General features: G+C 58.1%; 7 protein-coding genes across 7 annotated transcripts; 5 read left to right on the forward strand and 2 right to left on the reverse strand.

Moving 5' to 3' along the window:
• Positions 1-227: 227 nt before the first annotated feature.
• On the forward strand, positions 228-2,009 carry HIS7 (Histidine biosynthesis bifunctional protein hisB; the record flags this gene model as incomplete). The annotated part of the gene is made up of 3 exons (XM_066778230.1): positions 228-350; positions 418-1,869; positions 1,920-2,009. 3 exons carry the CDS (start codon positions 228-230, stop codon positions 2,007-2,009), a joined length of 1,665 nt encoding a protein of 554 aa, XP_066630667.1.
• Positions 2,010-2,226: 217 nt separating this feature from the next.
• On the forward strand, positions 2,227-4,218 carry AIP1 (WD40 repeat-like protein; the record flags this gene model as incomplete). The annotated part of the gene is made up of 4 exons (XM_066778231.1): positions 2,227-2,242; positions 2,296-2,384; positions 2,436-2,613; positions 2,669-4,218. 4 exons carry the CDS (start codon positions 2,227-2,229, stop codon positions 4,216-4,218), a joined length of 1,833 nt encoding a protein of 610 aa, XP_066630668.1.
• A 4,394-nt stretch (positions 4,219-8,612) lies between these two features.
• Positions 8,613-14,446, reverse strand: SLS55_006803 (uncharacterized protein; the record flags this gene model as incomplete). Its single annotated transcript, XM_066778232.1, has 14 exons — positions 8,613-8,741; positions 8,800-8,953; positions 9,010-9,075; positions 9,127-9,281; positions 9,331-12,039; positions 12,092-12,568; positions 12,623-12,697; positions 12,751-12,876; positions 12,945-13,167; positions 13,223-13,428; positions 13,480-13,499; positions 13,547-14,023; positions 14,080-14,363; positions 14,430-14,446. 14 exons carry the CDS (start codon positions 14,444-14,446, stop codon positions 8,613-8,615), a joined length of 5,118 nt encoding a protein of 1,705 aa, XP_066630669.1.
• Positions 14,447-17,339: 2,893 nt separating this feature from the next.
• SLS55_006804 (uncharacterized protein) lies at positions 17,340-18,178 on the forward strand (the record flags this gene model as incomplete). The annotated part of the gene is made up of 2 exons (XM_066778233.1): positions 17,340-17,347; positions 17,467-18,178. 2 exons carry the CDS (start codon positions 17,340-17,342, stop codon positions 18,176-18,178), a joined length of 720 nt encoding a protein of 239 aa, XP_066630670.1.
• A 255-nt stretch (positions 18,179-18,433) lies between these two features.
• Positions 18,434-19,743, forward strand: SLS55_006805 (uncharacterized protein; the record flags this gene model as incomplete). Its single annotated transcript, XM_066778234.1, has 2 exons — positions 18,434-18,438; positions 18,462-19,743. 2 exons carry the CDS (start codon positions 18,434-18,436, stop codon positions 19,741-19,743), a joined length of 1,287 nt encoding a protein of 428 aa, XP_066630671.1.
• Positions 19,744-21,719: 1,976 nt separating this feature from the next.
• On the forward strand, positions 21,720-22,304 carry SLS55_006806 (uncharacterized protein; the record flags this gene model as incomplete). The annotated part of the gene is made up of 1 exon (XM_066778235.1): positions 21,720-22,304. The coding sequence occupies one exon, from the start codon at positions 21,720-21,722 to the stop codon at positions 22,302-22,304; it is 585 nt and encodes a 194-aa protein (XP_066630672.1).
• Positions 22,305-22,313: 9 nt separating this feature from the next.
• On the reverse strand, positions 22,314-23,972 carry SLS55_006807 (uncharacterized protein; the record flags this gene model as incomplete). The annotated part of the gene is made up of 1 exon (XM_066778236.1): positions 22,314-23,972. One exon carries the CDS (start codon positions 23,970-23,972, stop codon positions 22,314-22,316), a length of 1,659 nt encoding a protein of 552 aa, XP_066630673.1.
• Between the last annotated feature and the right edge of the window lie 512 nt (positions 23,973-24,484).

Consider the following 24,484-nt stretch of genomic DNA (forward strand, 5'->3'; position numbering starts at 1 on the left):
TGTTGTTTTGAGTAAGACATATCCGGGGATGCACGTTTCTTCCATATACGGCGTGGCCTATTGCCAATGGGAAATGATGTAGCTCGGCGGAGGGTGGGGCAACGGCGAGCTTATCGATAAGAAAAAAAGTGACGCTCGCTCCGACTCACTGCTGCCGGAGTGACTCAGTACCTTGCTAGGTCAGGCCCAACTCTCGCCATTGCTCCTGACCACCACCACTATTCACCATGCCGTCCATCCACCTGCTCGACTACGTGGCCGGCAACGTCCGGTCACTCGTCAATGCCATCGAGAAAGTCGGCTACACCGTCGAGTGGATCCGCTCGCCAGAAGATGTGGCCAAGGCCGAGGTAGGTATGCCCCACGCCGCCGGCGCTGCTGCTGCCCGCTCATGTTCGCTGACAGGACGCGACATAGACACTGATCCTGCCGGGGGTCGGGCACTTCGGCCACTGCATGACGCAGTTCGCAAACGGCGGCTACGTCGAGCCGATCCGGGAACACGTCGCGGCGGGCAAGCCGTTCATGGGCATCTGCGTGGGGCTGCAGGCGCTGCTGGACGGGTCCGAGGAGAGCAGTACGGTGCCGGGGCTGGGGCTGATCCCGGGCACGCTCAGGCGCTTCGACGCGGCCGACAAGAGCGTGCCGCACATTGGCTGGAACTCGGCCAACACGGCGTCGTCGAGCGGCGGCGCGGGCGAGAGCGTGTACGGGCTGCGCCCCGACAGCAAGTACTACTACGTGCACTCGTACGCGCTGCCGTACGTGCCGGGCGAGCTGGAGGCGCAGGGCTGGACGGTCGCGACGGCGCGCTACGGCGGCGAGGAGTTCGTCGGCGCCCTGGCCAAGGACAACGTGCTGCTCACGCAGTTCCACCCGGAGAAGAGCGGCGCCGCGGGGCTGCGCGTGCTCAAGGCCTTCTGCAGCGGGCAGAGGGTCAGCCCGCTGTCGGATGGAGCCCCGTCGGCGGCGGCGGCGACGGCGAGGGAAGGGCTGACGCGGCGCGTCATCGCGTGCCTGGACGTGCGCACCAACGACGCCGGCGACCTCGTCGTCACCAAGGGCGACCAGTACGACGTGCGCGAGAAGGACGGGGCGGGCGGCGACCAGGTGCGCAACCTGGGCAAGCCGGTCGAGATGGCGCGGCGGTACTACGAGCAGGGCGCCGACGAGGTCACCTTCCTCAACATCACGTCGTTCCGCAACTGCCCCGTCGCCGACCTGCCCATGCTGGAGATCCTGCGCCGCGCCTCCGAGACCGTCTTCGTGCCGCTGACCATCGGCGGCGGCATCCGCGACACGGTCGACACCGACGGCACCAAGTTCTCGGCCCTCGACGTGGCGAAGCTGTACTTCAAGTCGGGCGCCGACAAGGTCAGCATCGGCTCCGACGCCGTCACCGCCGCCGAGGAGTACTGCGCCCGCGGCAAGACGCTGCAGGGCGACACGGCCATCGAGACCATCTCGGCGGCGTACGGCGTGCAGGCCGTCGTCGTCAGCGTCGACCCGAAGCGCAAGTACGTCGCCTCGCCGGCGGACACGCCGCACCACACGATCAAGACGGCGTTCCCGGGGCCCGGTGGCGAGGAGTATTGCTGGTACCAGTGCACGATCAAGGGCGGGCGCGAGACGCGCGACTTTGACGTGCGCCAGCTCGTCCAGGCCGTCGAGGCCATGGGCGCCGGAGAGATCCTGCTGAACTGCATCGATAAGGATGGCTCGAACAGTGGGTTTGATCTCGAGCTGATCAACGATGTCAAGGCTGCGGTCAAGATTCCGGTCATTGCGAGCAGTGGTGCTGGTAACCCGGCTCACTTTGCCGAGGTGTTTGAGAAGACGCCGACGGATGCTGCGTTGGGCGCGGGAATGGTGAGTGCATCTTATATTTTTTATGGAGTATTTGGCTGACTTGGATGCAGTTCCACCGCGGAGAGTACACTGTGAAGCAGGTCAAGGACCACCTTCAGCAGGAGGGGCTGCTTGTTAGGCAATTCGAGGATGAGATATAGAATAGATGTGCAATGGTAAATCGAAGTTTATCTGAAGAGAGGCGAGTTGTGGCGTCATGGCCGTGGTGCGCATGAGCCACCCCCACCAGGGCCCAAGCCGCACCTCGTGGCCGGCAGGTGGCAGCCCCTCGCCCGCGTTACGTAGCCCCGGTTCCATCAACAACAATCCGTCCCTCTCCACGTCCCTCTTTTCCCACGCCTTTTCGCACCGTCAATCATGTCGATCTCGTCCGGTAAGCTCGCTCCCGACCGCGCTCCTATCGCCTGCTGACCGCGCTGCCGCCAGCCGCCATTTGGGCCGCCGCGCCCACCACGACTCGCGGCCAGCCGACCCAGTTGTCGTCCGACTCCAAGGGCGAGCGCCTTGCCTACGCGGTACCAATCCCCGCTCACCACCGCAATCGACCCTGAGCTCACTCGCGCCAGTCGGGTAAATCCATCTTCGTTCGCTCCATCGACGATCCTGCCGTCAGCCGCCAGTACACCGAGCACACCGCTCAGACAACCGTCGCCCGTTTCGCTCCCTCGGGCTTCTACGTCGCCAGTGGCGATGCCTCGGGTGCAGTCAAGGTCTGGGACTGCGTAGGCGAGGGCGCCACAAAGGGTACACCGCGAGATGAATGGCTGCACGAAGCAGGAGGCCGCTGACCGGGACACAGGCGACTACCACATCATCGCCGGCCGCATCAACGACCTGGCTTGGGATGGCGACTCGCAGCGCATCATCGCCGTCGGCGAGGGCAAGGAGCGCTTCGGCCACTGCATCACCTGGGACAGCGGAAACAGCGTCGGCGAGATCTCCGGCCACTCGTCCCAGATCAACTCCGTCTCCATCAGGCAGCAGCGCCCTCTCCGCGCCGCCACCGGCAGCGACGACACCAGCATGGTCTTCTACCACGGCGCGCCCTTCAAGTTCAACACCAGCCAACGCGGCCAGCACAACCGCTTCGTCTTCGGCACCGCTTTCAGCCCGGACGGCACCCATCTGGCGACGGTTGGCGCCGACAAGCGCATCTGGTTGTACGACGGCAAGACGGGTGAGGCCAAGACGCAGATTGGCGACGGCGTGCACACTGGCAGCATCTTCGGCGTGTCTTGGGACAAGGACTCCAAGCGCTTCGTGACGGCCAGCGCCGACCAGACGGTGAGGATATGGGACGCCGAAACCGGATCTGCCGTGCAGACGTGGCGCATGGGAGAGGAGGGTGTGGTCAGCATTGGTGACCAGCAGGTCGGCGTCACCTGGCCCGCGGGCCGCAGCGACGGCACCATCATCTCCGTCGACCTGGATGGCAACCTGAACTACCTCGCCGAGGGCAACGAGAAGCCCACCCGCGTCGTCAATGGCCACGCCAAGAACATCACGTCTGCAACCATCCAGGACTCCACCTTCTACACCGGCAGCTACGACGGCCGCGTGCGCGCGTGGGACGTCAACACCGGTCTTGCCGACAATGTCGACGGCGAGAGCCACAGCAACTTCGTCGCCGGCTTCTCCCCGTCCTCGGAGTCGGGCGAGCCGCGCGTGTACAGCGTCGGCTGGGACGACACGCTGCGCACCATTTCGGCCAACACCAAGACCTTCGCCGGCTCCAAGACAGAGCTACACTACCAGCCCAAGGGCGTCGCGACCAGCGGCGACGTCGTCCTGGTCGCCTCGCCCTACTCGGTCTCCATCTTCAAGGACGGCAAGGAGGCCAGCTCGCGCCCGATGCCGTACCCGCCCACGTCCATCGCCGCGTCGGGCAAGCTCGTCGCCGTGGGCGGCGAAGACAACGTGGTGCGCGTGTACGAGCTCGACGGCACGTCGCTGCGCGACATGGGCGTCGAGCTGACCCACTCGACGTCGGTCATCTCCACCCTCGCCTTCTCGCCGAGGGGCTCGTACCTCGCCGTCGGCAACACGGGCGGCAAGATCCAGGTGTACAACGCCAAAGACTGGGCGCTCGTGACGGACCGCTGGTCGGCCCACACGGCGCGCATCACGGCCGTCGCGTGGAACGACACCGAGGAGTTCGCGGCCAGCGGCAGCCTGGATACTAATGTTTTTGTGTGGAGCCTGGCTAACCCCGGCAAGCGCGTCAAGCACCTCAACGCGCATAAGGAGGGTGTCAATGGTGTTGCGTGGGTCGGCACCGGCGCGGAGAAGGTCCTGTCGACGGGTGGAGACGCGACTGTTAAGGTGTGGAAGGTTGAGGGGCTGGCTTAGGGTGGTTGGTGTGTCTATGTGTAGTAGGTCGAAAAAGCTGCTCGTGAAGGGCGTCGCGTCCCTGATTCCCGTCCCGTCGTGTCTCTCTCTGCTCTCGCTACGCACGCACATGCATACTGCCGGCTGGCTGGATTCCTTCCCCCGCAGCCGGGCGCCATACATACCCCGATTTTCATCAATATATCATCAACGCCACAATTCTTCTCATATCGCGTGTTGTGCCCTCTAGCCCATCCCCAACCCCGCTCGTGAAGAAAGCCTATGTCTATTCCGTGTGGTGGTCGACGAATGAGCATCGTCGGGAATGCGAGTGAGGCTTTCAGCTGTGGCTGAGGGTTACTTGGCTATAAGGCGCTAAGAGACGCGAAATGGGCTAAGTCACGCCAGCTACCCAACGTCCGCCCGATGAACTGCTGATGCGGACCGTCGAGAACGTTTTTCGTACCATGGGACAATAATGTCGGGAAGCTATTTAGTTTGTTTAACGGCACGGCTGAAGAGCTATAAGTGAATTATTACGGATTCCCCTTCTTATTCGTGTGTGTAGGCCCACGGGTTTCTTTCTTTCTTAAACTTCTTCGTCGTCGTCGTTGTCGTCGTCGTTGTCATCACTGTCGTCTGGCCGTTCGTTTTCCCAACTGCTCTTCCAGATCTTCTTCCGGCGACGAATGAAAAAAGCCAACGAGGGGACGTCCTCATATACACAACCCACACACACACTCCAAACAGCCGTCCGCCCGTCCCTCGTCCGTCGTGCACAAAAAACAGCCACGACGACACAACCGAACCACCATTTTCCCCCGCTTTTCTCACACGTACCCCAAACATGACCGACCACACGATTCCGCCGTCGCCGGCCATCGAATCGAGATCGTCCCCAGCAAACGTCAACCCAGCCACAATGATCGGCACCACCACCACCGCCGCCGCCGCCGCACCACAATCTCCCTCCTCCTCCTACCCCTCCTCCCTCTGCACCCGCATCGCCATCGCCTCCCACCACTTCGCCTCCACCGCCCCCGCCCTCGCCGCCGACCTCCGCGCTTTACTGCAGCAGCAAACTCGCCTCGACCCCGTCATGAGGTTCTCCGTCTTCTTCCCGCTCCGCGTGCGGCGGTTGCTATGGTCGTGGCTGGCGTCGTCTTCGCGTGGTCGTGGTAGCGGTGGTTACGGCGCGATCAGGGAGAAGGTCGTGGAGAGGGCAAGGTTGGGGTGGGGGGTGGCGCGGACGCTTGAGATAGGAGAGATCAAGGTGGGGGAAGAGGAGGGGGATGTGGATGTAGCGGGTGTTTGGGGGTTGTATCGGGCGTATTGCGTTGTGCTGGAGCGGTTGGCGAGGGGGCGGTATGAGGAGTCGAGGCAGGGGTGGGGGGTGATGGTGAGGGATGTGGAGGTTTTGGTGCGGATTGTTGAGATGGCGATGGTGGAGGAGAAGGGGCCGGGCGGTGGTGGTGGTAGGGGGGGTCTGGGGGAGAAAAGGATGGTGGTGGAGAGGGTCGTTGAGGTAGAGGCGTGAGATTGTAAGGCTGTGGTTGAATCTTATTGGTGCTTTGTGAACGTTACACAGCGTCGGGTGTAGGTACTTTTGTGCTCGGCAGCAGGCAACAGCGGTAATCAGCCTTTCCCCGCTCTGCGCTTCAAAACCTTGACACTTACACCCACGTCCTCGAGTCTCGCAACCCACCAAAGCACAAATGGAGCACTGCCAGTGTTTACGACCCGACCTGCGCGACATGGGCGGTTATCGTTGTTGTCTCAGCTGCGGTTCGAGGGCTCCCCCAGACACAGAGGCACCCCGCAAACGAACCGCCGACGAGGCTGGATTCGTCTCCGAGGACGCGGAGCAAACTGCACCTCCAATTCCGAATCGAACACCTTTTCACTACAAACAGTTGGAACATCCGTCTGAGTTTCGCTTGCTTCGTCTCTTCGCCGGGATTCCTGAGAACGACCTTACGTGCGAGGTTTTCCATGCGGACCTCTCCAAACCTCCAGCTTACGAGGCTGTGTCATACACTTGGGGCGACGCCACCTTATGCGAGGAGCTACAATCCCCAGTGGGGCTGATCAGAATCACGAAAAACTGCGCGCACGCCCTTAGAGGTTTGAGGCATATCACACACGAGCGGATCCTCTGGATTGATTGCGTTTGCATCGCGCAAGCAGACAACTTGGAGAAGAACCATCAGATCCCGCTCATGCCCAAAATATACGCCAGATCAACCCGCGTGTTGATCTATCTTAGTCACAAAGATACTTCGGCCATTGGCAGCACAGATCACCTTTTCGACTTACTGCGCAACGGCGGTGAAACTGTGCCTGGCCATATTGATACCCGAATGGCCGAATTGCTGTCCCTACCGTGGTTTTCCAGAGTCTGGGTTCTACAGGAAGTCGCTGTCGCCCACCGCGCTACCATCATCGTGGGCACCCGAGTTCTGGACTGGTCCTATCTATCAATTGCAAACATACACAAACTGGGGTTGACACCAGTCGATCTAGAAAACAAGGTGCCTCCAGTTCTCCAACTCTCCAGAAGTGACAGGACACCGTTGAAAGATCCTGCCTCACTTGTTGCAACGGCGCGCAGCTGTTCATCCGGCGATCCTCGGGACAGAATTTATGCTCTCCTTGGTTTAGTCGACAAAAGAGCAGGCATCAACTTGATACCCGACTACACCATATCAGCTCGAGAGGTGTATACTGATGTCACAGTCCAATTTCTGAGAAAGTACAACTGCTTGGACTTCCTATCGGATATCGGCCAATACCGAAACTCTCCCGAATCCAATTCAGAGTCTGACGCAAAATCACCACACCTTAGAAACATTTCAAGTGTCTCACGTGGCAAAGACATTAAATCTTTACTGCACAGCATGATCGTTGAGCTCTACCTACTCAAGTACAGGAGGTCTCCTTCCCCCGATTGCTCGTCAGGTGCGTTCGCCGTGGACAAATTCTGGCTTGCTTCCTATGCACAAACGGACTTGGAAATCAAGGAGCACATAGACAGCATGATGGAAAGCCTGAAATATGTCGAATCAGCAGCACTCCAAGAATATGTTCGCGCCCTCGATCGGTTGCGGAGGGAGACTAAAAAGGGATTCTCGGGCCTCAAAACTCTGAGTATCGAAGATCTGAACACGGCAATAGACCTTTGCAAATCGGGCATTGAAAAAGCAGACTTGGCAGAGGCCCAATCAATCTACTCAATTGGCGAAGAGAATGCTGAAGCAATCAGGGGTACCTATGGGACGTTGCTCGCCCCAGAGTACCTTTTTGGGTGCACTTACTCGCCAAAGAAAAGGACCGAAGCACTTGACGAGAACCTAGAACTACCTACTTGGGTCCTTGATCTTCGACGTCATCCGCAGATCACTTCATTTGTCCGCTGGATACCGGCTACATTTGTAAAACAACGCGTGGCACAGTACCACGCATCTTCCAACAACCACCCTGAACCGTCTTTGGAGGTCAGAGCCATTTTCGTCGACAAAGTCCAAAGCGAAGATTGCACGAATGGAAAAAAGATTCGGCTGTGTAATAGCACTATCCGGCTGGTGATAAGTGAAGGATCGAGTAATTATTCTTTCCAAATCGAGTTTATACGGAGTCTGTTCAAAGTGGAGCATGGAGCCACTTTTGAAACCATACGCGAATTCTGTGGGGGCCGTAGAGTAGTCCTGACAGAAGCATCCCTCGCGATCGTGCCGGCAAGCTTCAGGATTGGAGACGTCATCGCTGTGATATTTGGTGGCACGGTGCCGTACCTACTTCGACCCTGCGCTTCCGGAACCGACAGATACCAGTTCCTGGGCAAATGCTACTTGCACGGCGTCAAAGGCTCACAACTTGCCCCTGATTACGCAGAGATGTTGGGATATTTCAAGGATCACGTCATGCAAGGAGCAGCACAGGATGAATTGCCGTGGAGAACAATCTTCTTGGAGTAAACGTATCTTGATTTTTTTCGGTTGAGGCGCATAGTGGATATGGTGTAATGGCGTTTAAGGCGGGAAGTTCTGTCAAATGAGAAATTGAGTATTTCCGCGTTCCAAATAGATTTACATATTAATGACCACTCATGCACATACTGCTTCGTGGCTCATATGCACTATCTATGAAAGTATTTCTCATACTTAAAAAGTATACAATTTTAAACGTATACTAATAAAAATATAGAATACCGCCAGCTACGCGCGTCGCTGGAGGTCACTTTAGCAAATTCCGCCTGGCCAATCTACTAACAGTGTAAGGAGTATACCCTTACCCACTGCACCATGCGTATGCAGGCCCTCCGGGGGCTAAAAGAGGTACTGGAATAAACCCAATTAGAGTTTATTCAGGCATGGCAGGCTAATATATCTTTGTACCCTGACAAACAGCATATATTGTTAAAACGTTGGAGCTGTCCACGAGGCCTGCGCCGCTGCTGTCTCCAAAGCCTGAATGCGATCCAAGATAGCTTGCCTAACCCCGGGTGTCTGAGCGTTGTGCGCGTCCTTAATCTTCCGGATGTATTCCTGTAGAGTGGGCTGGTCAGCATCTCTAGACGAAGGGTGGAAGCCGGGGCCGGCTTACTGTGACAAACGTCTCGGCCTTCTTCGAAGCTGCTGCAGCACGGCTAGTCATCCAGGTTCTCCATTTAGCCGCGATATCTAGCCTCTCATACGACCCGTCAAGCCAGGCGCCGACCTCGGATCTAATGACGTTCGAGTCAAGCTCATCGAGCATCCTGCGTTTACAGTGGTTAGCAAAATGAGTGGAGAGATGGATGCTGGTGCGGTATACTCTGCGATGCGGTCCACCTGTTTCTTTAGGATCGAGGCCACGTTGGGATCCGAATGGTATACCTGGCTGCATCTGTGTTAGGCCGGATGATGTTTTTAAGAGGAGGGAATCACTCACGCCCAGATGACTTGTTTGACCACGGCAATCGCCTCGTCAACCTTGTTCTTGGCGGATCCTCTTTCGGCAATGAAGTTTTCCATCTTGGTGACTTTGCGGATGACTCCGTCGTCCCACATGCGTTCCTTGACGCCGTTTACGTATTTCTCGAGGATCTGGGACTGTTAGCAATCCCCATGTGGGCGCGGCGGGCGCTCCACTCACCAGAAACTCGGTCGCCCAGTCGTTGTTCTTCCCGGGGAACATGTTTGCAGTCCATTGCATTGCGTTGAACTCACTCCCCGCCGCCACGGCCGGCACGTCCAGCTCAAACGTTGTCCCAGACGCCCACCATGCGGCAACGTACTCGCAGAACGACACCCTCCTTGCGCCGCCGTCTGGGTCGCTGTACGTCTTGCCCGTGCGCGCCGCCTCGGTCTTGAGGTAATCAAAGAACTTGGGGAGTAGATGGAACTCGAGAACGTGCTCGGTGGCGAAGCGTGATGTTGGGGGGGTGCCGCCCACGACGGGCGTGGTGATCTCCTCAAATCCCATGTTGTCGCAGTCGTTCAGGTCGTCCGGGCCCCACGACACGGCGTTGGGGTAGGTTTTGGTGAAGAGGCCGGATCGCTCGTAGTCGGGCGAGACGACTTGGATGGCCGAGCCCGAGCCGACGCAGAAGTTGATCTTCTTGGGCGTGCGCTTCTCAAAGAAGTGCAGTGTATCGACGTCGGCCGGGATGCTCAGGGGCGATGCAGAGCGAGCGTCGAGAGCGTCGAGATCGCGCTTCTTCATCGTCACGTCCGGGTCCAGCTCGTCGTCGTCCCAGCCCGTGATGGCGGCGCAACCCTCCGTCGCGGGATCGCTGCTCGGGCAGACGAAGCACTTGGCCGGCAGCTGCTCCGATGGCTCCACCATGTCGGCGCGCTTGTGCAGCTGGCGAAGCGCGGTTGCATTGTCCATGCCTGTGCCCAGGAAACCGGCATCGATGCCTCTCCGCGTCGAGGCGGAGGATGACTCGGGGCATTTCTCTGGAATGAGGTCCTTCTCGTACTTGGGACCAATGCGGTACTGCCCCGACAGGTCCCAGCCGTAGAGATCCGGCGCATCCAGCTCGGCGTACACCTCTGCTCCAGCCACGACTCCATACTTGAACGGACACGCCGTATCCTGGTTCGTTGCATTGGCGTGGAGCGTGACGTAGCCGTGGGCCACAAGATCGACGTAGCAGCCATCAACTTCAAGCCACTTGTCAAAGTCGATGCCAAACCTGAATGTTGGCCGCAGATGTGCTGAAATGTGGCCTTCGGCATTGAGAGTGAGATCGAATTCCGGCTCCGAGGGCTTGCCCACCGAAGGGTTGGGAGCGTCCAGTCCTTTGGGCTCGTAAGTGGATCCTTGGTCAGGGTATGTCTGCTGCACATCCCACGTCGCAAGTGTAGTCTTTGCTTCAAAGTGGCCCGCGAGGACGAGATCCGCATCAACCGAGGCATACAGGATGAAGTTGGGCCCAATGGTGGCAATCCCGGAGATTCTGAGCGTGGCGCCCGGGAAGTTGTCCAGCCCGGCAAGCTTCCAGTTGGGCGAGTCGAACGACGCTCTGCCGAGGGCATCGATGGTGAAGACAGCCTGCACTTCGCCCTTGTTTTTGAAATAGAGATACGACTTTTGCATGTCTGGCTTCACGCCCAAGGTCGTGATGATGGTCAGACCAAAGCTGGTGTCCACCTTGACATTGGCAGTGGCGGCCACGAGCAGATTGGCCTCCAAATCGACGCCGCCAATGTTGCAGTTCCACTGCTTGTCAATCATTTTGGCCGTGAAAGACTCGTCAATCGTGTGCGCAAGCTCGGGCGAGATTTCCGGACTCAGCATCTTCTTCAGCCAAGCAAGGACATCGTCGCCGAACCACCGTTTGTGCAGTTCTTCGTGGCTCAAGCCGCCAAAGTGCCGGTCGTCGCGCCACTCTTCTTCAAGCCATCTCCTGTGGTTCCCGCCAAAGTCGTCCAGTGATCGCTTGCGCTTCGAGGAAGCTGAAGCATTGACCACAGTATCCCAGTAGCCCACTTCGTTACTGAAATCGATCCGCATCTGAGTGTTGCCCATGTCACGCGGTACCCGGCGGAAGTCGTAGTCAAAGGTGAGGTCGTAGATGCGTGGCTTGTGGCCATAATCGCGCTTGGCCAGATGGGCGGGCAATTCCTGGTCTTCAGCTTCGGAAAACTCCTTGGCCACAGCGTAGCGACCCGGTCCACAGCCCTCGGGGAGCTCGATGATGGTACCGGGCACTCCGTGGCCTAGATGTATCTTGTTGCAGTTGCTGTCGTCCGAGTTGTCGGTGCAGAACATCTGTATGGTCTGGGGCTCTTCGCTATCGGTAGCCTGGCAGTTGTAGAGCTCCCAGCTGGAGCCGTCCCGCTTGTCCAAGGACGTTTGGATCTCATCAGGGGAGGTGAGCACGTAGAAAGAGAAGGCAGCTTCATCAGCATCATCGGATTCGTCCGTCTTGGCCTTGCCCGTGCCCCAGGTGTTGTCAGTCTCGAGTTTGAAATCGACGTCGGCATCATCATTGTCCGGAGGGTCTGGAAAAAGGCGATCAAGTGGGACTGGTAGGAAGAGCGGTGCGCCGTCAGATGGCTCGCAGCAAAAGACACGGCTGCGCTCGAGCCGAGGGAAGCACGATTCGCCGAGGCCATAGTCGCTAGTGGCCAGCTGCACCTGTTTGTTGAGCTCGCAGTGGTTGTCGAAACAGGATTCAGGCTCGCCTTTCCACTCGCAATTGGTCCAGCGCTCGGCTTCGTCGGGCGGGCAGCAGAATAGTTTCTTGTCGTCCAGGTCCCACTCGAGGAGCTTCTCCGCTAGCATTGCTCCGAACAGCCCTCCGAAAATTGCAGAAATATCCGCAACAGTCTCGAGGAACGTGCCTGCAAATGTCTATTTCGAGTCAGTTCTCCCGTGATATGCTCGGAAAGACAGTACCACGTACCAGAAGCGTGTCGCCTGATTTGCACGAGTCCCCCTGGTCCGTCCAGTAGCAAGATGACTGCTTTTCCTCGGGCACCTCGCAGCAGTAGATTTTGTTTCCATCCTCGCAGTAAGCACCGTCACCCCATCGATTAAGCTCCAGCGCAACCTCTCCATCGTGGCATCGGCCGTTGCATGAAGGCGCTCCGCCTCGCCAAGTACAGTCGTCTGAGTCAGGCGCCGAGGACAATGGGCAGCAAAGCAAGCTGTCACCCTTGGTCGAGTGACGGGTTACGGGCTTGGCATCGCCACAAGGTTGCTGTTCAATAAAGGTAAATCCGGCTTTACAGTGCTCAACACCGCAGTCGGTAACATAGCAATCCGCAGCGCTGGCATCTTGCCAGTAGGAAGCCTCGCCAGACTTTGACTTGAACACGTCAAGCTTCTTTGGTGACAGTACGGCCTGCAGCGCCTTGAGATCGTCTGTATCTTGATCGATCTGCCGGACTCAGTCAGCATATTCATGCTACGTTCGCGTGAGAGAATTACATACCGACCAAATCAACAAACCCCCCAATCCGAGTTTGTTTGCAAAGTCGATTTTCTGCTTGAAAGTTTCTTCATCGTCCTAAAAATGATCAGTATAAGCGTTATTAAAATCAAAGGAGATGGCCAACTTACATAAGATACCCATTGATCACGGTTCCAGACCAGGTACTTTACAGCTTCCTTCTTGTCGTAGTACGGCTTCAGGTCGTTCTGCTTAATGATGTCTGTGATTTCTCTGAACGAGAGTGTTCCAGAGTTCTTGGTGCACTGTCATGGTAAACCAGTTAGCACTGGCAACGAGAAGGGGGCGCTGTACATGGACGAACCGATCCTGCAGACGCTCCACCCAGAAACAGGCAACCGGGTTTCCAGCAAGCCGGATCTGCAAGCTGAAATGAGCGCCCGTAAAAGCCTAGCCCAAGATTCAGTTTCTCAGGTGGAACGTCGTTCCGCCAGAGTAGATTGAGCGAAGACTCGATCTCGGACAGATTCGTGTGAGCAAGCACCTGGCTTCCGATCGGATTGTTGGAATCCCAGATTCCGTGTAGGCTGCAGAACATGTCAGCTAGGGGTCTGTAGCCGGAAAATGACAGCCTTGACTTACTCGTAGCTCATCACGTTGACAAAATCGGCGTGGTTAATGGCTTTCAGATCAAAGCCTCTTAGATACCAGTAGCTCGTGGGAATCGTAAATGAAACGATGTAGTCGACGGGGTCCTCGGCGATGGCTTCATTCAGCTCCTTCAGGAAAGTAACAAAGTTTGCACCGTCATCTTCATGGCCTCCACGATCGCCGGCTCCAGGGTATTCCTACTCTGCGGTCAGCATGTGAAGCTCAGATCAGGGTGGAGCTTGTCTCACCCAGTCGAAATCAACTCCATCTATCTCCGTCAGCAATCGGTCTCGTTATTAGAGGGAGTCAACTTACCAAAGGCAAACTGCCGCAAGAACGCAAGAAGATTGTCAATAATCAGCTTTCGGTTCGCTGCGGTGCTAACCATGTTACTGAAGACGGGCTGCGTGACAGTGCCGTTATCATTGAACGTCCAGCCTCCCAGCGCAATTACCATTTTCAGGTCGCTGTTCTTTTTCTTCAAGTCAGTCATTCTCGAGAACAGGTCGACCGACAAGTCGTCCATGGGCACGACGTCGAGCTCTGGCGAGATGTAGCTAAACGAAAAGTACAAGTGCGTCAGCGCGTCGACGGGGATGTCTTCAAAGTCCATGCCGTTGCACGACCGATCGTGCGCCCACGCCTCGTAGTAGCCAATCACGCGCTCCTGAACGTTTCCGCCCGAGCCGCCCGAGCCGGGCTGGTCACAGTTGCTCTGGCAGCTGGTCTCCTCGTCGTCGGTGACATCGCAGAAGCCGTCCGTCATGCCGCAAAAGCCGAACTGCGAGCAACCTACACCGTGTTGTCAGTACTATGGAAGCTTCTTGTCGAGTACTTGGTATACTTACACACGTTCAGAGGACACTTTGTGCCGGGCACTTCAGCATACCGCCCGCACTCGGCATGTGCGTCGCAGTTGGACCAGCACACGTCGTTGGGTGATGTCCCCGTCGTGCCGCACGCTTCGGGCCCGTAGTTGCAGTACCCCGTCTTCTTCGAACAGCACGCGCCGTTGGAGCATGGCTTCCCCTCGGAGCATGAGTAATCCTCATCTTCGCGTTTGATGAGGACGTTGACAGCACAGACAGGCGCATTCTCGTCCCGCCTCAGCTTGACAGAGTAGTCCAGGAAGCTGCCAGTGGAGAAAGGTTAGCATTCTTGAGCTTCTGTCAACCGGTAGGATGCTTCACTCTTCTACTGGGGTGCAGAAATCATCTGATGTTTCTCGACGGTGGGACAAATGGAATGGAGTATGCGGGTGAGCACGGATCAGGGATGAACAAAGTATGAAAAGAGTGAAGACAAGAGAAATTGGATTCGGGAGCATCATGGCGTTGAGAGAGTGGCAAGGCATGAGAAGGCCCGGAAGAGGAAGACAAGGTGTTTCGGATGGATGCCCTAGGTCTCATTCAAGGGCGAACCGTCGCACAATTTGTATACCGCAGGTGGCATGCTCCATCCGAATCCCGGCCGGTCCATGTTGCCACAGCCTTCAAGTTGGTGGAGCGAATAAAAGGCAGATGAGTGAGCAGCTAATCGAAAGAACAATCAATCTCCGCGTCCGTCCATTTCTGCGTGGCACAAGCCGGGAAGTCAGCACCACAGTTGCATGTTCATTTGATTGATTTTTTTTAGGCATCAGCACACTCTGCTGCAACCGAAGATCACACGGTCCCCATAGGAGGATCTCGGTGTGGTTTCTTCTTCAAGCCCTGGATCCACACAGTTCCGCAAGAGGAAGGAGTACGATCTGCCAAGCTCGGGGCTCGGCTGGAGTAAGCCATAAGGAGTGCGGATGGGGCTTCGCCGAGGTCGCCTATCGATATCGGCCCCCACACATGGGACGGCAATGTGGGTAATGTCGCGGCCCCTGCATTAGCGAGACTGAGACATATCAGCTCGACGGCCAAGATGCTCAATCTCGGTCAGAGACCATTCATTATCGTACGACTGCGAGCTGCTTAGGCATCTCTAAGGGAGCGGTAGACCGAGGGGGGGCCTCGTGGTTACCTGAATTCTGGACTTTTTGGGTTGCAACCGGGGGAATGATGCTGTGAAAAAAAATCATTGCTGCCCGGCACTAGCAAGCGCGGCTTGCTCAGCGTGGGCTACTTATCTCGTCAATCAAGCTGTGAATTTTGCAAAGGAGATTCTACAGCAGACCTGAGGAGTCCTTGCCGCTCTTTTGCTCACTATGCCTTCCCCAATCCATTCTCTTACGCTCGTGAACCTTTTTTTCCGCATCGCTCTTGCGTACCAATTCTTCTCCAATACCTCGGTCCCAGTGAATCTGACGGTTGGGTGTGCGGATGCTCTCTTGGGAGATGTCGATTGCAGTCACTCTGTCCGAACCTTGGACAGCACACTTTACTATGCGCCAGAGTCTCTGAACCGTACCTGTACCCAGGCTTGCGCAACTGGACTGGCGGCATATGAATCCAACATCATTGCTTCATGCGTGGGCCAGACCTGGCTGGGGTACGGGAACGAGACACTCCCTGTAGCCATCATTCCCAACCTGCTGCGTTACCACTATAACCTCACCTGCCTCACAGATAGCGGGCGATTTTGCAACACGGTTGCAGCAGAAGCCGCTAACGCAGCAGATCAAGACGGTAAGCGTGCTGTGGGGCTGATCGGAGCGGTGTACCACAGGATTGCTGATTACAACGCAGGGGAAACTGGCGGAGCCACTGCTGCAGCCAACGGGACAGATCCCTGCGATCTGTGCTTTATCCAAAAGCTCCGGTTCAAAGCTGGCTCTCCATACTACGAGGGACCACAGCTGGCTTCACTTTCCCTGTACGAGTCCAAGACGTCCAGCTGTGGCGTGTCTGGATATCCTTTAGTCACAACAGAGTTGAGTTGGTGGACGTATGTTTGAGGCCCTCGAGGTCACCAGAACACATGGCTGACACACGAACAGGACCACCACCACAGCTGCGGAGCCGACGAGCACGGCCTGCGCCGGGACGTCATACGCAATCCGGGCGGAGGACACTTGCTTGTCCATCTCCAAGGCTCAAGGCATTGGCACGGCGTGGCTGCTGGCGGACAACGCCTTGAGAGCATTTTGCCATGACTTCCCAACAGAGGGAGACTTGTGTCTCATCAACACCTGCACCACCTACACGGTTCAGGATGCTGATACGTGCAAAACGATTGCCAAGAGCGCCAATGTGACCGAGTCTCAGATCAAAGCCTGGAACCCAGTGAGATTGTGAGCGCCGCGGCAGCAGCACGGGAAGCTAACATACTCAGGTCATCAATGCAGGCTGCAACAACCTGTATCGTTTGAACGGAACCGAAATTTGCATCGACGTGCCAGGGAAAAAGTATGTAGCCCCGACAAGCCAGATCGTCGTTCCGTCGACGGCAACCAGCGCAGCACCTGTGCCGACGAATGTTGCTGAAGGCACCAACGCTGTCTGCGGAGAGTACTACACGGCGGTGCTTGGCGACTACTGCAACAAGCTGCTGGTGAAGTTCAGCATCACGTTAAAGGACTTTGTTTTTCTGAATCCCGCCATCAACGAAAAGTAAGCATTCTGCTGCAGCCTGAGACGTGGTGAGACTGATGTTGAGCAGTTGCACGAACCTCTACGCTGAAGAGGCGTACTGCGTTGAGCCTGTTGGGGATAGTATGTCCGGCGCCCTGCATTCCTCAAATTCATTGACTAACTGAAACAGTCAATACGTACAGTGGCCGGCCGGGATACAGTACTGCCATCCTTACGCAAGCGCCGACTGAGACGGAGTCGTATGCGGATGCAACATACACTGCGCCCACAAGGACCTCGACGGGATTCCCGCTTGCTTCAGGCACGCGTGCCGACTGCGCGGCATACTTCGACGGTGATTCGTTTCAAGAAGACATGAGCAGCTCCATCTGGGGGTCGGCATGCGCGTTTGCAGCGGCTGTATTTGCAATCAACGTCGATGACCTGGAGTTCTGGAACTCGGGGCTGGGCAACGCGTCGCTGAGCAACTGCACGTTTGCGAGCGGAGTGCAATACTGCTCCCGGTGGTTTGACGGCGACGTAGCAGACCCGCCGGCAGTGTCGGATGCCCCCCTTCCGATCAGAGTGAGGAGCTTTCCACAGCAATCATGGCGCGGTCTTACTGATGTGTGATTCCAGGAGGGCGCGTCAGCAAACTGCACCGAGTATGCGGACGCAAGGACTGGATGGACGTGCCAGAACATGCTCGACACGTACGACCTGACGATTGCGCAGTTTTATGCTTACAATCCCGCAGTTGGCGCAGACTGCGCGGGCATGTGGCTGGGTGGGTCAGGACACCATGTGCGATTGGAAGCAGCTGACAGCGACAGGATACCGGTACTGTGTGAGGACGCCCGACTACGAGGATCCCACGCCGCCTTCGACATCCACGACGACGACGGCGCCGGCAGCACCAACGGCAACCAGTCCGGTCCTGCCGGGACAGCCGGCCAACTGCGTCAAGTGGTACACGGTCAAAGGTATGTCGCGCCGGCGGAAGGGGCGAGCTGCGGCTAACGCTACGGCAGAGGGCGACAGCTGCGCGACGGTGGAGAACGCCATGTTCATCACGCACGCGCAGTTCTTGGAATGGAACCCGGAGGTGTCGGACGACTGCGGCACGGGTTTCTGGCTGGGGTACGGCTACTGTGTGGGCACCAGCGATGACAGCCCGACGCGGAGCTCGTCGGTGGCTTCGAGCACAACCACCACCACAGCCACGCCCGCACCCAGTCCCACGCAGGACAACAATGCGCCATCGGCGTGCAACAGTTGGAGCCAGGCGCAGGAGGGCGACTACTGCGCGCTGTTTGCCGACAGGAACGGCGTGACGCCGGAGCAGCTGTACGAGTGGAACAGCGTGCTGGGGAGCGACGGCAGCAGCTGCAACACCATGTTCTGGGCCACCTACTGGTACTGCGTGGGCGTGTCTGCGTCGCCTTGACCAGCCTAGTTCCGGGCCGGGCCGCGGGAGAGGCCGAAAGGGGAAGGTGAAGTAGGTAATCAAACCTTGCCAACCGCTAGCGCAAATGGGGCTTCTGCGCCGTGCATATAGTATCGTGTGTTCTGCGCTCGCGGGTGCTTTCTTCTCGCTCTCGTAACATGCATCGCCTCTCGCAAGAGCTCGTATGCCGCATCGCCGACTTCCTCCCCGACGAGCACCTGGCTGCATACGCCACTGTGTCGCGGCCATGGCAGCATGCCGTTGAACGCCGCACGTTTCGCAGCATCGGCTTCGCCAGCCCCGACCTGGCCACCGTCGATGGTCTGTTTTCCCGCGCCCGGCGTCGCTTCGTGCGCCTGCTGGCCTACACCGTCGTCCTTCCTCTGTGCTCCTGCAGCCGCTCCGATGCAGACGAGGCCTTTAGCCGCGCCATTGCCGCCCTCTTCGCTGTTCTGGCGGCTTGGGATCACACGGATGCCGCACAAACCATCCGCCTGGACATCAGTGCTGCCTGCTCCGATGCTTCCCACACCCACGCCGTTGATGCTGCGCAACCCGCCCCGGTGCTCAGGCTGCTTCCATCGACTGTGCTGAAGAGCGTGCCTCGCATTACCTTTGTGGATTTTGCGCGGCGTCAGTGGTATCGCATTGATGGCGCTGCCGCATGCCGCATCTGCGCCAGTCTGCCCGATCTGCTGGACGCCACTCTGCTCATCAACGACGACGCAGCGCTGCCACCAGCTGTCCGGCGCCAGACGAGACATGGCATTGCTCGGGTTTTGGACACACTTCCACCCTCGCTGTCCTCGCTGTACATCGACGCTCCAGATTGCACTCCGCTTAACGAAGCCTTCAGCCCGCCGCGACTGGATGCCCACCAGGACTCCCTGTCGCTTGCTCTCCATCGCCTGACCCTCTTCGCATCCCTCACGACCGTCCGCATTGTCGGTGGCCTACCCGTTGCGCCAGAGCTCTTCTGGCCCCCGCACTACGATGAGCCCGGAACGGCCCTGCCCACCTGGCCGAGCCTGCAAAAACTCACCATTTCCTTCTCTCTCGTCGCCCCGTCCGGAAAGTGGTACGTGGCGGGTCCTTCGAGCAACAATGCCCCAGCCTCATCCGACGAATCCGCCTCCGCCGACGATGAGCCCGATGACAGCGACGACGGCGACGACGACGACGACGACAACGCCACCAGAACATCTCTCGTCGCCTCCGGCATGCATCCCACCCAATCCTTCCGCTCTGACGCGGTTCCTGCGCTGGTCAACCCCCTCTTCCTCGCCATCGCCCGTGCTGCGTCCCGCATGCCACGGCTGAAATATCTGGAAGCGTCGGCTCGTTTGCGCGCGGCTAAGGGCAATGATAATCCGGCCCTGGCCACCGTCTTCGCCACCCCAGGCACCAGGCATTACTTGGACAAGCGACATGGAGGCTTGCAGGCCAATCTGGCAAAGACGAGAGTCTATGTGTCGGCGCCGGGAATGGATGGGCTGCTGGATTCCCGCGTTGTGTGGGCTTGGGAGAAAGGGTTTGGGGTGGGCGTTGCAAGACTTGTCTTTTAAGGTGGCGAGCTTTTCTTTGGGTTGATTGGAATTATGGTTTCGTTCGGCGAGCTTGTGCGTTTGTTACACGGGGGGACAGGCTTCCAAAGCGCCGTCCGCTGCGCTTGGATTCGGTAGTACGGATGGCGAATGGCACCTCGAAGAGATATCGTAAAATAATGAAGTTGCTCACTGAGCTGGTGGAGGAGCCGGATGAGCTTATGACGTCTGCCAAAGTTGGCTCGGTTGTTGATTCCCCAGATAGTGTAAAGGCATCGAGGCTGCTTGATGTACCCGCATCAGTGGTAGTGCCCGTGTCGCTTTCAAAGATAAACGTAGTAGGACTGGCTGTGGTTTCATCTACGAGGCTGCCGGAAGATGTTTCTAAAGCCCCCGAAGTAGCTCCTGTAGTGCTTTGGAGTGACTGTGAAGGCAAGGTCTCTTCGGTTGAGAGGAATGTCTCGCTGGAGACGGGTAAAGAGTCAGAGGACGGGGCGAACGTCGTTGTATCCACAAAAGAATCGAAAGTGGGAGAGTCGAAGGGATTTGTTGATGATGACGCGGTTTGTGTGGCGGTCAAGAAATCGAAGACTGAACTCGGAACAAAGCTACTGCTCTTTATGCTGGGAAAGACTGCGGGAGAATCGCTCGGTCCACTCGTTGAGATACTACCAGGATTAAACATATACTGAGTGGAGAATGCTAATAAAAACTTACAACTCGCTTTGACTCTGCTGTAGAGATGTAGAAACGCTTGAACTTTGAGTGAAGGTGAAGCTGAAGTCAGTCACTCGGGAAGAGATAGTGTCCAAAGCGAAGGTGGAGGAAAGAGGTGGGGGCACCGAAGTCGAGCTACCCGGAGATTGTCCGGAAACGGTAGAGGGAAGGGTTTCGGACACAAGGGTACTGCTTGATACAAGCGAGGTATCCGTGGAAGAGCCGAAAGTAACAGTATTTTCCACAGTTGAGGAGACTGTCGATCCCAGTCTCGTCCTTGTTGCAGAGGAAAGAGTGGCCGACGGCCGTGAACGAACCGTCCGGGTCGCGGTGCGAACAACGAGGGTGGTGGCTGTAACGACCGTGTTGAGGAACGTCGGAGCATCAGTGACCGGGATAAGGGCCGAAGAACCAGCGCTGAGCAACGTGTTTTCGGGAACGAAGGTCGAGACAAGGACTGGCTGCAGAAAAGCTGTCGGAGCAACCCGGATCTCCACGAGCAGTTTCGGCTGAGATGACTGCGCCAAGGCGGATGGTGCCAGCAAGGCACCAATCAAGAAGGCCAGAGCCATGTCGAGTGGACTTTGGAGAGATGGCCTCTGGGCCCGGAAGAGTCGGCAGCGCTGAGGTTCATAAAGGTTACTTGCAATGTTAAAATAGCGGTGGAATGCAGTTTTCGCCGGGAAGAATGAGGTCACCCAGCCCAAGTGGGAATAGTGAGGAGGATTAGCAATCTCCGGAGCGTACGCCGTGCCTGATGCATGGAGAGAGTATGTGTTGCATCAGATAGATCTTTCCCGCATTACCAAACGCAGTAATCCGAAAAATATGGCTGGCTATCTAGCTGCGATGCTTTCGTTTCCGCAGTGAAGTGGCGCTTGAACGCAAGGTAGGCTCCCAACGTGGCCTCGCTTCAATTCTGCAGCTCCTTCCATCTCGTCTGGTTCTTCACACAACGCCGTATCGCTGGACTGCAGTCTAATCTATTGGAATTCTTCTCATGGAGACATCCGCATATCTAGCGTCCAAGAGAGAGAGATAACAAGCTTGCGCACCCGTGTAGTACTCGACTGTGTTCTGAAGGGCTCAATACAACGACGGAATCATGGTTGGTGTCGATAACGAGCCTTTCTATGCGACTCGAGTCATGCACCTTCCTAATCGGGTCACCGTGCACACGGCGCCGACCAAACGGGAAACCGGTAAAGCAGCGCGGTATATATTAACGCAGCTCCCACCACCCATTTACTCTCTCATCAACACAACTTTCCACCACATCGATGAGGAACCCATTTTGCTCTGAACGGCTGCTCTACCGGGCCATTAGAGACACGCCAGAGGATGAGGCATTCGTGCACTCGGTCCAAGCCGACCCAGAAGCATACGCCCTCTCCAACATGTCTCTTCTACGGCCCGAGTCCACCGCATCAAGCGCCGAGTGGAAGAAATACCTGACGGAGAAGTGCCTCATCGCCGTCATCATCTGCATTGCATCCGCCAGCCCCGAGGACAAGGAGCCGCAGCCGATCGGCATCATATCCCTCACGAACCCACAGCCCGGGTGGGAGCACCACCGCAACAGCAACATCAGCATCGATATCATCGCGGCGCATCAGAAGAAGGGGTACGGCAGCGAAGCCATCCGGTGGATCGTGGACTGGGGGTTCCGGACGGCGGGGCTGCATCGTATTGGCATCAAGTGCTTTTCGTACAACACCGGCGCCGCGCGTTTGTATGAGCGGCTTGGCTTTGTGCCCGAGGGGCGCAAGAGAGAGGCCGTGTGGTTCGACGGCGGGTGGCACGACGGACTGCAGTTTGCCGTGCTGGAGCAGGAGTGGAGGGAGAAGCAGCTGAGGGAATGCTGATTGCTCTGTTCAACTCTGCCACTCGGCTTCATCACTCGCCAGTGGCTTCGGCATGATATCCCAGCCCGTCTCACACCCCTCCACACTTGCAGCATGCCTCACAGCCTTCAGCAACCCCAAGCCGCTCTCCCTCACCTCCAAATACCCCTCAACCTCCCCCTCGGCAAAGCCCTCACACTCAAACCCGGACCTCCCCTCATACTGCCCCAAGCTCCTCAAATACCTCGCCGTCCCCGCCAGACTCACATCGACGCAAAACGCCCCACCGCCCTCGACCTCCCTCTTATACACGGCCGCACAAACCCCCGCCGCCAAAAGATACCCAGTCGCATGATCCAACGCCTGACACGGCATCGGCCTCGCCTCCTCGCCCTCCCCAAAATGCGCCGCCTCCGACACATTCATCCCGGAGCACGTCTGCACCAGACTATCGAACCCGCGCCTACCGCTCCACTCGCCCAGCCCAGCCTCCCCACCAAACGCCGACACATCCGCCACCACGACGCGCGGATTAATCTTCACCAGCTCCTCCACCCCCAACCCCCTCGCCTCCAAGCTCCCGGGCCTGTACCCCTGCAGGACGACATCGCACGACGCCACCAACCCCTTCAGCCGCTCCAGCTCCTCCGCCTCGCGCAGGTCCAGCGCAACCGCCCGCTTGCCCCTTGCCACGTCGCGGTCGACGCCCGGCAGCGGCGCCAGCACGTCCGCCGGCGGCGTCACCCACACGACGTCGGCGCCGTGCGCCGCCAGCGCGCGTCCCGCGACGGGGCCGGCGATGACGCGCGTCACGTCGAGGACGCGGAGGGCGCTGAGGGGGCGGTTTGCTTTCCACCCTGCGGCCCTTCCTCCTCTTCCCCCCTCGAGCTCGGCGGGGGCGGCGAAGGCGGGAGACGCTACGCGCCGCACAGTCACGGGGCACCTGTCCGTCGGACTGGCGCCGCCGCAGAGCGCGTCCCACTCCGCGTACGTCCGCAGCGCGTACATGGCGGCGCCGGCGGCCAGGGCGGCGGCTTCGAGCGCGCGGCTGTCCCAGCGGCGCGTCTGCTCGTCGACGGCGGCGCGGGTGGGCGAGGGTGTTGGGTCGAGGCCGAGGAGGCGCAGGGCGCGGGCGCGGTGGTGCGGGAAGGCGGTGTGGATGCGGATGTGGCCGTGGGGGCTGTCGGCGGTGGGGTGCAGGCCGCCGAGGGGTGGGGACGGGTCTTGTTCTTTTTCTTCGCGCTGGGGAGGTGCGATGATGCTGCAGAGCTCGACGGAGCGGAATGAGGCGGTGGCGTGGCGGAGGGGGACCGTGATGCGCGGGAGCGGGAGTGGTGGTGCGGCGGCGGCTTCTCCTTCGTCTTTTCGGCTTCCGGTTCTGCGGACGGAGTGCACGAGAGCTGCGGAGAGGGCGGAGAGCGCGATGGTGCTCTGGGCTAGACAGCCGATGCGGTAGGATGATGGGAGGACGGGCCCGGCGTGGGAGCTGCCGGGTAGGTCGACGGCGGACAGCGCGGAGGCGGGAAGGTCCAGGCTGGTCCAGATGTCGGCGATGACGTCGTGAGCGGTGAAGGTTGAGCGGTCGGTCGAGATGCCCTCGTGGATAATGGGGAAGGAGGTGGTGGTGGTGTTGGATGGAAGGGCGCCGGGGTCGGAGGCCTGGTGGTGCGGGGTATCCGTTGTCGCCATTGAGGGTGGTGGTTGTTGGAGAGTTTTGTCTTGAGATGTGTATGAGAGCTTTAAAATCGGTTCTGTATTTGACTCTCCTCGGGGTGATTTTGAAGATTGTGCGGCCCGGAGATGGTGCATTAGTGAGGGTACTTAAGAGTTGGTTGATTCAGCTTCCTGTTGCCCGCTTAGGTGCCTAGGCGCCTCGGTTAACTGAGCCTTCGCTATTGGATGTGTCGGCACGTAGTAAAGCGGAATCTTGCGATGCAGATGAAAGGAAAGTATAGCGGCTAGGCACAATGGTCGTGCGCTTATTAGTGCACAGTACAAGCGAGTATCTGTCGAAGTTACAACTACAGAGTAAGCACGTACAGAGTGGGGACGTGGAGAATGCCAGAGCAAATCAGATCTGCAGATGGAGCATCAGCTGCTGCAGCACAGCCGCACTGTGCTGTGCAACCATGTGGTCAAGCCACTGCGCAGCTCGTAAGGCCACAACTCCGTACAGTCAGATCATTCCCAGCTTCCAGAAA

The sequence above is a fragment of the Diplodia seriata genome (genome assembly GCF_021436955.1).
Source record: "Diplodia seriata strain FDS-637 chromosome Unknown scaffold_7, whole genome shotgun sequence".
Classification (NCBI taxonomy): domain Eukaryota; kingdom Fungi; phylum Ascomycota; class Dothideomycetes; order Botryosphaeriales; family Botryosphaeriaceae; genus Diplodia; species Diplodia seriata.